Genomic DNA, 11,912 nt, shown 5'->3' with positions numbered 1-11,912 from the left:
GCAGGCTTGCTGGTGGCTGACAAGACCAATGCGGGACAGGCAGATCCGGCAACAGTGGCTGCAGGGAAAAGTCTGATTTGGGGTTGGTGCTGTAGCAGTGCGATTCTTCCTCAATCTCCTTTTGTCCTCAAGACCAGCTATGCATGCTTTCTCAAAGGAAGAGACAGCCTGGTGGATGGTGTGCCTCCATGCTTTGCAATCTGAGGCTAGGTCAGACCACTGGTGATGGTTGATGCGACAGGTGCCAAGGGATTTCTTCAAGGAGTCCTTGTACCTCTTCTTTGGTGCCCCTCTATTTCGATGGCCGGTGGAAAGTTCGCCATACAGAGCAATCTTGGGAAGGCGGTGGTTTTCCATCCTAGAAATATGCCCTGTCCCGCGCAGTTGCGTCTTCAACAGCAGTGCCTCGATGCTTGTAACCTCCGCCCTCTTGAAGACTTCAGTGTTGGTCACAAAGTCACTCCAGTGGATGTTGAGGATGGTGCGAAGGCAGCGCTCATGAAAGCGCTCAAGGAGTCGCAGGTGATGACGGTATAAAACCCACGATTCGGAGCCGTAGATGAGGGTTGTCATCACAACCGCTTTGTAAACATTGATCTTTGTGCCTTTTTTCAGATGCTTGTTGCTCCACACTCTTTTGTGCAGTCAGCCAAATGCACGGTTTGCCTTTGCCAGCCTGTTGTCAATCTCCTTGTCGATCTTGGCATCTGAGGAGATGATGCAGGTAGCTGAACTGCTGGACTGTCTTCAGAACTGATTCACCCACAGTGATGCAGGGAGGGTGATAATCTTCCTGGGGTGCAGGCTGGTGGAGAACTTCTGTCTTCTTCAGACTAACTTCTAGGCCGAATAGCTTGGCAGCCTCTGCAAAGCAGGACGTCATATGCTGCAGAGCTGATACCGAGTGGGAGACGAGTGCAGCATCATCAGCAAACAGTAGCTCTCGGGTTAGTTTAATTGATTACATTTTAGTTGGGACTGATGAAAATTCTTATCCATACCTGTTTGATTGGAATTTAGAGGATATTGTATGATATTGTATCAGTATTATTATTATCTTGGGGATTTCCTTGTATTTGTTGATTTATATCAAAGCACAGATTTTTTTTATTTCTAACACGAGTGTTTTACGGGTTTTTTTGTATTCTGGTCATAGATTGTAACAAACTTTAAACTATCCCACCTTTCTTGCAAACGGGCTATTAATATTTTATATTTGTTGTTTCTACGTTGTCTTACCTTATTGGTTTTAATGTTACCACAAGACCCTTCGAGTCAATGGCGACTAAAAATCAAACAAATAAATACTGGGGAAGGCGCCTGAATTCCAAATCTAACAGCGTCACAACGGTAGCCTATTAATTTGTATTTGACAATGTAATGAATAAGGAGGGAGAGCTGCCTAGTCAGGGGGCGCAGCTTTCATACAAAACATAGTCGCCTCTCCTCCCCCCGCCCTTCCATTTCTTTGCACGCATGCGGAGCTTTTCTCCTGCTGAGTACACTTATAAGTGCTGAGGAGAAGTAGTACATCAGCACAGAGAAACGCCAGCAGCCCAGACGCTTCAGATCAGCGCCGCTCCCTCCCTTCTCAGTCGGCCCATGCCTGAAGAAGAAGGGCTGGGCTGAGGCGTGGCTAAGTGGCGCCATCTCCCCGCGCCGGGCGCTTGCAGAGAGGCTGCAATGGTGGCTCGAGTTTGTGTCTGGGCGCTGCGAACCGCAGTCTCTTGTAGAGGCGATGCGGAGAGGCGGGCAGCCCTGCGATGGCTTTCTCCGGCCTGCGGAGGAGCTGCGAACTCGCATTTCTCCGATCGCTTTCGGGTAAGTGACGCATGGAGAGCCATGTTTCATGTGGGACTTTTGTGGATGGGCGGGAGAAAAGGCTTTCCGAGGAGCAGGAAAAGGCCATCGTCGGAAGGGATTGAGTCAGTGGCCCTCCCTGTCACGGTGCCCATTGGCTGCTTCCCAGCTATGTTTTTTTGGATCTGGGAACAACTGAAGAGAACTGGAGATCCACTACAGTTCGGGGATCAGTTATGTTGGAAGATCCCAGGCTTCTCACCTGGCTGGAAGCCGGCTGCCAAACTTCTGGATAATGTGTAGCCCAGATAGTGTTTAGATCTTAGCAATTTGATATGTAGTACTTTAGTGAACTGGCCATTCGTATACACAACCTTTGGGGGGTAGAGTCAAAAACTTTCTTTCCCAGTGCAGTTTCTGGAATCCTCTTATGTTTTGGTTTGGTACAGCTTGTTCATTTTATCCTTATGCCATTTTTTCCAAAACTCTTTTAATTTTTAAATATATATATAATTATTTTAAAACGAAAACAAACCATACAGCCCTGACCTGCATTCTGATAGACAACTTTATTCAGTGACCGATATAATTAGATTAGTGATTGCAGTGTGCAGAAACTCACTTCAGACAAAACCAGAACATAGTATGATAGCAAGCATCAGTAGAAGTTATTTTAAGAATATGATTATGCCTCAGTTTTTACAGTGTGGCATATCTCTAACACCCCTATGAATCAGCATCAAAGTATATGGTTGTATTGTAAACTAGGCTTTGTCTTCTGATATAAACCTTGTTTATCGTGTTTCCTAATTTTGAATACTTTCCTTAAACTCAGATGGATTATTCAGAAGTATTAAATATTAAAAAAACAGGATTTTAAACATTAATAGCTGGCTGTTGGGTCTCTCCAGCAGCTAAATTAATTAGTGATGGACTTGAAAAGACTGATGCACTTTCTTGTTTTAACTAGGAGATGTTTTTTAGATTTCGTTGCTGACATGCTTGATTTACAAGAATATACAAGCAATGATAGTATGTTCTGAGTTCTAACCAAGGTCAGGTAGTTTTCTATAACCTTAGTAGGGCTCAGCTGTGTGATGTCTTCTTTTGCTAGACTTCAGCAATTTTTAAAAGAACCGTAAAACAATGAATTAATAACCAATTAAATTATCTTTTTTTAAAGTCATCCGATATGAATGATGTACCCCTAAAAGATAAACGGAACAAAATCATGTCTAGAGGATTACCAAAACAAAAGCCAATTGAAGGAGTTAAGCAAGTGTTAGTAATAGCTTCTGGGAAAGGAGGTGTTGGAAAATCAACAACTGCAGGTAAGTCTCCTTCATTGATTACGTTGTTCAAGTTTTGCCTGTAGATGATTAGATAGCACATCCTTATTTCTTTTTAAAATATAGTTGCATGACAGCAAATATGTTTGTACAGGGTGACTTAAAAGATGCACATTTTGTATGTTCTTATTTGTGATTATAACAACTTCAGTCTTATTAAAAGTACTGTAAGCTTTTCCTACATTTTCCTACATTTAATTAGCTCTTATATTATTTGGATGGCTTCTGGATTATGTATACAAACTAAGGTTGCCAGCTCCCTAGTTTGTATACATAATCCAGATGTGGGAGACTGAGCAGGAGGGAGGCCCAAGGCGCTGCCAGTATCAGTTCCATGGCTGGAAGTGACATCATCAAATGCACCTTCCTTGTCTGTGGTTGCTTAAAATATATTGTCTGTGGTTGCTTAAAATGAGTACTGTTCAGCAAGCATATTTCCCTACAAAACTTTATGCACAGCTATCAAACTCCTGACCCACGGGCAATGCTTGGCCCGCCCAGGGCTATGATCAGGCCCATGACAATTTTCTCCTCCCCTCCCTCCATCATTTCCTTCTGCCTAGTCTTTGCTGACTTCAGCTGGAAGCTCTTCTGGGGTTGCAAAGCTGCAAAGAAAATGTGGAATGGTTTTTCCATGAAGGTCTCTGCACCCAGATAGAATAGTCTGTTGGGCCCAGAGACCTTAATGGAAAAACCATTCTGTGTTTTCTTTGCAATTTTGTCTGTGCTGCAATGTATTTCAGTGGAATGGAGCTAAAGCAGTTTCACTTTTGTAGCGTTTATGGCCAGCTGAAGCTCCTCGCAAATAAAGGGTTGATGCTTTGCGCCAGCTTGTCTCTTCTCAGTGGGCCTGAGAACTGGTGCCTAGTTAGTACTCTAACCTGGAGCCCACAGCCAAAGGGGGATATTACACTGGGGAGCCATCGTCAATCAGAGTAGACCTGGGGTAGGGGAAGAAGCTTGCAATGCTCAGCACTTTCATGTTTTCCTAGGCTCAGAGCATTTTATATCAAAAATAAACTCAAAAGCCTTTATTGGCATATATCAGATTATAAACAAACAGCTACAGAAATAACAAAAACAGTCATATGCAGCTATACATTGGACAATCGATCTTTGATTACCAGACTCGAGAATAAAGCAACCTTTTCGGTTATTTCAGATGTCAAATCATTCAGAAGACGGCAAACCTTTACAGTGTCTGAGCAGCCTATCATATTGAACAGAATTGGATCTAGAAGCCTAAGGCGTATAGTATCATATAGGGGACAATAAAGAATAAGAAACTTGTTTTAAATTACATATACAAAGTCTTAATGAAAGTGGGATTTTTAATTTTTACCATAGGTAACTGCTGATGGGATTGTATTGCATCTGGCAAGGGTAAATGCTCTATGCAATTTTGGAACATAGAGTTGATAAATAAGAAGGCAAATGACCAATAGTTGGGGAAATTCCAAAATTCAGAGGGGAGCAAGATTTATTTGCAGCACTCATTAGTTATTGTAATTCAATATCTAAAATTCTGCGTTTAATTACATAATATGCATTTGTAAGAAGAAGGATATAAAGGGAGTCCATAAACAAGCCTAAGGTGATTTTCCTTTCTATGCAGGAAATCCATTTGGACAAGGATTCAGACAGCATTTGATATAAATAACTCCAACAGTTAGAAGAATAGAGCACACGTAGCCACTATTTGATTGAGATAAGCCATGCTCTAGTTTCTAACATATTGAGGCCTGTTTCTAGACAAAGAGTGACATATGAAACACAGCATTGTAAGCCCATGATTTTCCTAACAAATTTGGACTGAACTCTTTTGATATCTGACTCAAAGGCACTAATCCAAGTTGGAATACCATACAATAACTGCGAGATTGCTTTGGCCTTATAGATTTTTAAAGCAGCTGGAACAAAGTGGTTGCCTCTATTAAAGAAAAACTGGGAAATGGCTGATGCAGTAATGGCTACTAAGTTAACTGTAGATTTACGGTGACATGACCAGGACATATGGTAACTAAAATGGAGACCTAGGTATTTAAAATGCCTGACCTGTTCTATTTCTTTCCCATCGAATAGCCATTTGTGGATTTTACAAGACTTGGCAAAAACCAGAATCTTAGATTTTTCATAGTTCAGATGCAGTTGGTTTTTTGAAAAAAACTGAGACATCTATTCAACTGTCGTCTGAGTCCAACCCTCGTACGAGAAAGGAGTACTGTGTCATCCACGTATAACAAGATGGATACGTGCGTAGAGCCCAAATTTGTGGGGTGGCAGTCTACCTTTGTTAGTACAGGAGCCAAATCATTGAGGAATAGATTGAATAAAAAAGGAGCAAGTATGCATCCTTGTTTAACTCCTTTATTAAAGGGAATTGTAGGTGTTAGTTCCCCAATAGTTGAGGTTTTGATTTGGCAAGTGGTGGAGGAATGCAGAGTTATGATTAATTTGAGAAGTCTCTTATCAGTTGCTCACTGTCTACAGAGTCGAATGTCCCTTTAAGGTCCAAAAAAGCTGCATAAAGTTTGAAATTCCTTGGGGTAGTATATTTGTCAGCCAGGTGTGCTTGAGTGACACAGTGATCTACAGTAGATTTACCCTTATTAAACCCTATTTGTTCAGGGCCTAAGACTCATGGCTGGGACATCCAAGAAGCTAATTTAGTTAATAGATGCTTGGCGTATAGTTTGCCTATAATGGAAAGAAGGCTGATTGGCCTGTAATTAGAAGAAATTGTACAGTTGCCTTTCTTGTAGATCGGGACTACAATTGCATTTCGCCAAGCATCAGGAATAAGCATGTTTAATGTATGATTAATCAAGGTAAAAAGGGAAGCGAGAGGGACAGACCATTCTGGATCTAACTTTAAGAGCTCTGGGGGAATCAAATCAGGGTCGGGAGCTTTCCCAGTTTTCAGTTGGTTGATTAATTCTATTACTTCTTTTGGGGTCACAGGTGGCCAAGCTGGTAAGTCCTCCTCTTCCTTCTTTTCTGCTTCCTCTCCTCCTCTTCCTTATTGCCCAGCCATTTCATGTTTTCCTAGGTTCAGAGCATTTTATATTTTTAGTTTCTGCTGTGCCCTTGTACTTTTTCTTAATATTTTATTTTAAAAATTGCATTGTCAAATGCCACTATTCCTCCATTTTTTTCATTTTAAACAAAACATCACAAGAGTTTTAAGCATGTTTGTATTGTAAGTAAGTCAAGTCAAGTTAGCCTTTATTGACATAAAATATATAGATGTATATATAAGAGCAAATTGGTTTAAAAAAAAAGATAAAATGGAACGATTGCATACATATACATCAGGAAAAGCATAAACATAAACTATTTCTATGAGATTCTCTGACGTGCCTTTAAAACAGAATAAAGAAACTTAGCCACTTTCTCAGTGACACTAGATGAAGTATCGTTCAAAAGATTATAGACCTTAAGTGCATCAGAACAATCAACCATGCTAACTAAAAGAGGATGTAAATACTTGTGACGAAGATCTGTATACAAATTGTATTGCAAGTAAAAAATAGTATTTTTAATCATGTTTATTTGCAGGGCTTTTTTTTAAGCAGGAACACACAGAAACACAGTTCCGGCTGGGTTTGTGTCAGGGAGTGTGGCCTAATATGCAAATGAGTTCCTGAAGGGCTTTTTCTACAAAAAAATGCCGTTTATTTGTATCCTGTATAAAGTTTATATCTCCGCTACCTGGCATTATATTTTATGATATGCATGGCTCAGCCCCACAAAGTCCCATTTGTGTCAATTCCAGCTATCATAACAAATGAATTTGACATCCCTGCTTTATGCCTGGTATTGTATCTTGACATCTTTGTAAAATCAATCTCTTCATTCCACTGCAGTGGATAAGCTAGCTAAAGTAGTGGCTCTTTATCAATATATGGGTACAGATTATCCCTGCACCTGTCAATTTGCTAGAATTGTTTCTCAGTGAACAAAAGGGCTGTACTTATAGTATACTCAGATATAATAAAGATGCAGCTTCAATGCAAGTACATTTTAAAAATGAACTGGTACCTTGGGACAGAAGTCTTTCTAAAATACATTCTGTGTGTAAACTTATACAAAAACACACAACACATTAGACTTCTGCATTTATTTTTTTTATGAATTACAAAAATAGAATGTTTCATAATTAATGGGGTGTCTTGTCAGCCTATTGCAAAAAAAAGGCCATTATTTTATTTCATTTTGTTTTCTTTCATTATCACCGTTGCCTATCTCTCAAGCCACTTTACTCCATAGGATATGGAGAGGAGTATATGGCTATGTCCAGTTTGGATGGAAAGCCATGAAGGTGGTTCAGTTTCAATAGAACTGATGAGAAATAGTAACAAAACAGAATTCTGAAAAGAAAACATCAGTAAAGCAAAATAACAAAACAAATTCATGTAAAGCAACACAATAAAGAAACAGTATTCTTTGTAATTCTAAAGAAATGAAACAAATTCCCATGCACAGGTATATAATACATTCATATTGTTACATGTATGGTTGGGAAAACGTGTGTATTAACTATATGTTCTGAATAAGGGTTGCTAACTGATGTTGGCACTCCCGTGGGATATTTGGGGGATGGGGGAAAAGAGTCAATGTTGTGCTGAGTCATGATTTCACTTCTGGCATGAAACTTTGACATCATAGTGGTGAGGTGATAAAGGTAGGGTGAGTCCTAGAGCCTCCCCCTGAAGTGGTGCTGTCATTGCTTGTTTTGTGCCAGATGTGACATGGCTCATTGCTGTGATCCCATATTGCCCCTCACACACACCCTGCATTCTGATGCAGTGGTAGGGAGCAGGATTCAAGGCTGGGAGAGTGGGAGACCAGGACAGCCTGATCTGAATAAGACTTGTTGCTTGACTGGATTTAAATTCCAGCTACTGAAGTTGAGCATAAAAAAGAAACCCATCTCTTGCTCCTTTTTCATGGGATTTGCTGCTTTTTAGCACTTGACATAACAGTAATAACATATTTATAAAGGATTGTTTATGGATGAAGCTGCTAGTCAAGTTGGAATAAACCAGATTATATGGAAATTGATAGTGTTTTATTAAGCAGGAATAAAAATACACTTCTGCAGCCAGAACAATATTAAAGTATACATATAGCTCCACATACCAGAATGTTTGCAGTAAGATAAGTATACTGCTTGTCCTGTGTCAATTCAGAAGAGAAAGGCAAGAAGTGGGTAACAGGGAAAGCAGAGGATTAGATTACCTATTTAGAAATTTGTCTTCAGAACTATATAATTAGAAGGTCTTCAGAACTATATAATCTGGGTGGTCTGGAGTTTTCTGGTATGAATTTATGAAAGCTATAAGGTGACTTGAGCAAGGGTTCTGGAAAAATCTGAAGGGAAGAAATCTAGGCAGGAAGCTGGAATGAACACATGGATGGGAGTGGCCATGTGGACAGGACAGAGTATAGCGAGAAAACTGAAGGCTCAGGAACACCTCAGAATCCAATTACTGAACATTTTTTTTGCGGGGGGGGGGGGGGGCGAATCCAACACTGATTATATGTGTATACTTCTGCTGTTGCTGGTTATTTTAAAATGTGTTTCTAACTTGGCATATTTGTAGACTATAATAATTTGGAATTTTTTGTAGACCATTGCTCATGCTGCAGTATCATTTCTGTATATGCAAATACTTGGGTTGCCACTTGCCTGATAATGGTGGGGGATCTCTTAATGATGTTCTGTGTCTCCACCCTTGCTCAGTGGAATAGTGGGCAGAATCTGGGGAAACATTGTGTAGGGAAGTCCTGTTCTGAACAGAGAGTCAGATCAGGACTCTAGGGATTTTTGACATTCCTAAAGCGTTATGATTTCAGTTCCTGTTTTAAAACAGGAAGAGATTGCCAAGACTTTGTCCCACCAATTTTTCCAAGTATTGCCAGCCAAGGGTTGGCATCCTTAGCAACCAGATGTGATGTCATGATGTTACGCAATGCCTGTTTTCAGTGTTCCCGTTTTTCCAATCCTCTAAGGGGTTGTCAGCCAAAAGCAAACCTAGAGGGAACTCCATGGAGATATGTCATGGGGGAAGTTAATGTTGTTGGAACTGGCCATATTCCCAAGGGCAGCTCAACTTTGTGCTTTGAGGATCAGTTGTAAATTTTGGGAATCCTGACCTCAACTGGTGGGTGAAAGACTACAAAATAAACCATGTAATGCATACTGGGTTTTTTTTTATTATAATAAAGTAATTGGTACTTGAATTGTTAACATCAGTGTCAATATTTATCTGTGTACACAATAAGATTTTGCAAATACCCAAATAAATACCATGTACATAACAAACCTTCTTGCCGACAATATTTGTGTTAATGGGCTACCATGTAATGATAGCTTTAAAGGTGCCCACACTCAAATTGTAGGTATCACTGCAAATATTGTGTATAACAACCATCTTGCCAACAATATCTATGTAAATAGGCTACCATGAAGTAATAGCTAAAAGGGTGCCCATGTTCAAGCTGTAGCCAGCAAGTCCAACAGGTATAGTTGTAAATACTATGTATATAACAATAATAACCTTGCCAACAATATCTGTGTACATGGGCTACCATGCAATAATAGCTTTAAAGGTGCCCACATTCAAATTTTAGCTAACAGGTATAGTTGAAAAACGGGTCCAAGACGTCTTGATAATGCTTCTGGGAGGAGATGTGATGTCACTCAACAGATCTGCTCAACATTTCAATTTGAGAGCCACAAATGAAGAATCTTCTTCAGATGGAATATTTCATAAACAACTAATCAACAATAATTAATTTCTTGAAGCACCAGTCAAAACTGAAGTTGACTGAGGTTCATACAAGTTCTTTAGCTGGCAATCCTAGTATCTGTACTTTTATGATTATGATAAGTGTGCATGAGTGAAAATGAACACTAGTGTGGGCCTTTCTCTTTGTCCAGCACTAGATTATTTGTATGCTAAAATATGTGAATAATTTTTGTAGAAACATGATAAAGGCTTGAAATGAATGGTATGTGAGAGAACTTCCATACAAATCCTCCACTGAGCCATGATGGGATAAGAGGACAGATGGTATAAATCCAGAGAGAGAGAGAATTTTCAAAATATAAACAACATATATATGTAACAAAAATGAGTTATAACAACTCATAAACTTTTACTCTACCTTATTATTCCAAAATGTTATAAACAATACCTGATATTCAATACATTTATCTGAACATTTTATCCCCCACCCTACCCTGGGACCTCTGATAGAAATTTTAATTTAGTTAATAAGGCAGCATTCCACACACTGTGAAACCATTCACCCTCAGGGAGGTTCTAATTATTTTCTATTCCATTGTTTATTTTTATTCAACATACAAACCTCATATAGAATAACAAAGTTTGAATTCAGCAGCGCCTTTAAGACCAACAAAGTTTTATTCAAGGTATAAATTTTCATGTGCAGGCACACTTCAGATACATATAGGAAGAGAGGGTTGGGGGGTGTTTAGTTGCCAGGAAGGGCCAATTACAGTCAAGCCAGAGACAAAAATTAAAATGGAAATTACGAGTCTGTACATATAGATGGATAAGAGCAGTAAATTATCATACAACTTAGTAATGTTTAACAGATACAGCAGTTAAATAAGCTTAGTTTATATGGCTTCTATTTGTTTGGGTTCAATTGTGTGTGTGGGGGGGGGATAGAGAAGGAAATAAATGTCAGAATTGGAGATTGATGTGTCCTTAATTGTGGGATGCTGGGAATAACTTATAAACAGTGAAGTGAGAGTTAAATAAGTACCCTAAAACAAACATTAAGGGGAGAAATTGTGAGCTGAGTGACTGACATTAAAGCTCGCAGATGGATAGATAGACTCCCAGCTGTGTATATGGGTTTGTACCAAGATTCTCATGACAGGGAATTGGGGGTTGTTTAGCCTTTTTGAGTACTATGCATTATTTTAGTCTTCTTTTGGTATTTATCAGAGGATCACAACAGAGGTCTATTTAGTCCAGTATATAGTTTTACACAGTGGCCAATATTGAGGAACACTGTCAGGCAAGAAACAGAGTATAGCCTGCTGTTCTTGACTCCCTGCCCAGCAATTTATGTTCAAACTGCATCGCTGCCTGTGAACTAGAGGTTCTATCATGACTGATAGATGAAAGCAAATTCAATTTATCTAAACAAGGGTAATTTGCTTTACCAATTAAATGTAAACAAATTCTTCTGAGATTAATACAAAAAGAATTGTTTGTGCCAGAGGAAGAAGATGTTACAGAAGTTACATGGCAGAACAAAATAGGATAATCAAACAGATTGTGAGACTTTTAACTAAATGCATAGGGAAAGACAGACAAATTAGGTTAAATTTAATCTTTCCTTTTAATCACCACCATTGTTGAATCACTGTAGTAGCTGAGTCACACACTCTTTGCTAATTGCTAAGACCTATTACTCTAATTGGCTGCAACAGGAAACTGGAGAGCTAGCCACAGGTTTAGGGATATATTTAGGGATACTTAGCGAGCAGCACAGCTGTGCAGCATAGGGACACCAATTTTTTTAAAAGGGATCCAGAGAGAAGCTAAGAAATTATAGGCCAGTTAGCTAACATCTGTTCCAGATAAAATAGTGGAAAGAGTATTAAAGATAGAAGCATCATTCAGGCTTATGGACAAACAAGCCCAACTGAGAATGAATCGCATGGTGTCTGTGAAGAGAAGTTCAACAGCCAGTATTGTAATGTACTAAGTAGATCTG

At 39.3% G+C, this 11,912-nt stretch overlaps 1 protein-coding gene across 1 annotated transcript in view; it reads left to right on the top strand.

Annotated features, from left to right (window-relative positions):
* Positions 1–1,415: 1,415 nt before the first annotated feature.
* NUBPL (NUBP iron-sulfur cluster assembly factor, mitochondrial) overlaps positions 1,416–11,912 on the top strand; it is a 133,348-nt gene continuing 122,851 nt past the window's right edge. Inside the window, exons 1-2 of the mRNA XM_060262063.1 lie at positions 1,416–1,821; positions 2,984–3,131. Of these exons, the coding sequence (XP_060118046.1) occupies positions 1,684–1,821; positions 2,984–3,131 (286 nt within the window). The 5' untranslated portion in view covers positions 1,416–1,683. The remainder of the gene's footprint in view (positions 1,822–2,983; positions 3,132–11,912) is intronic.

Source organism: Heteronotia binoei, chromosome 21 (assembly GCF_032191835.1).
Source record: "Heteronotia binoei isolate CCM8104 ecotype False Entrance Well chromosome 21, APGP_CSIRO_Hbin_v1, whole genome shotgun sequence".
Taxonomy (NCBI): domain Eukaryota; kingdom Metazoa; phylum Chordata; class Lepidosauria; order Squamata; family Gekkonidae; genus Heteronotia; species Heteronotia binoei.
This window is presented reverse-complemented; position numbering and strand designations above follow the sequence as displayed.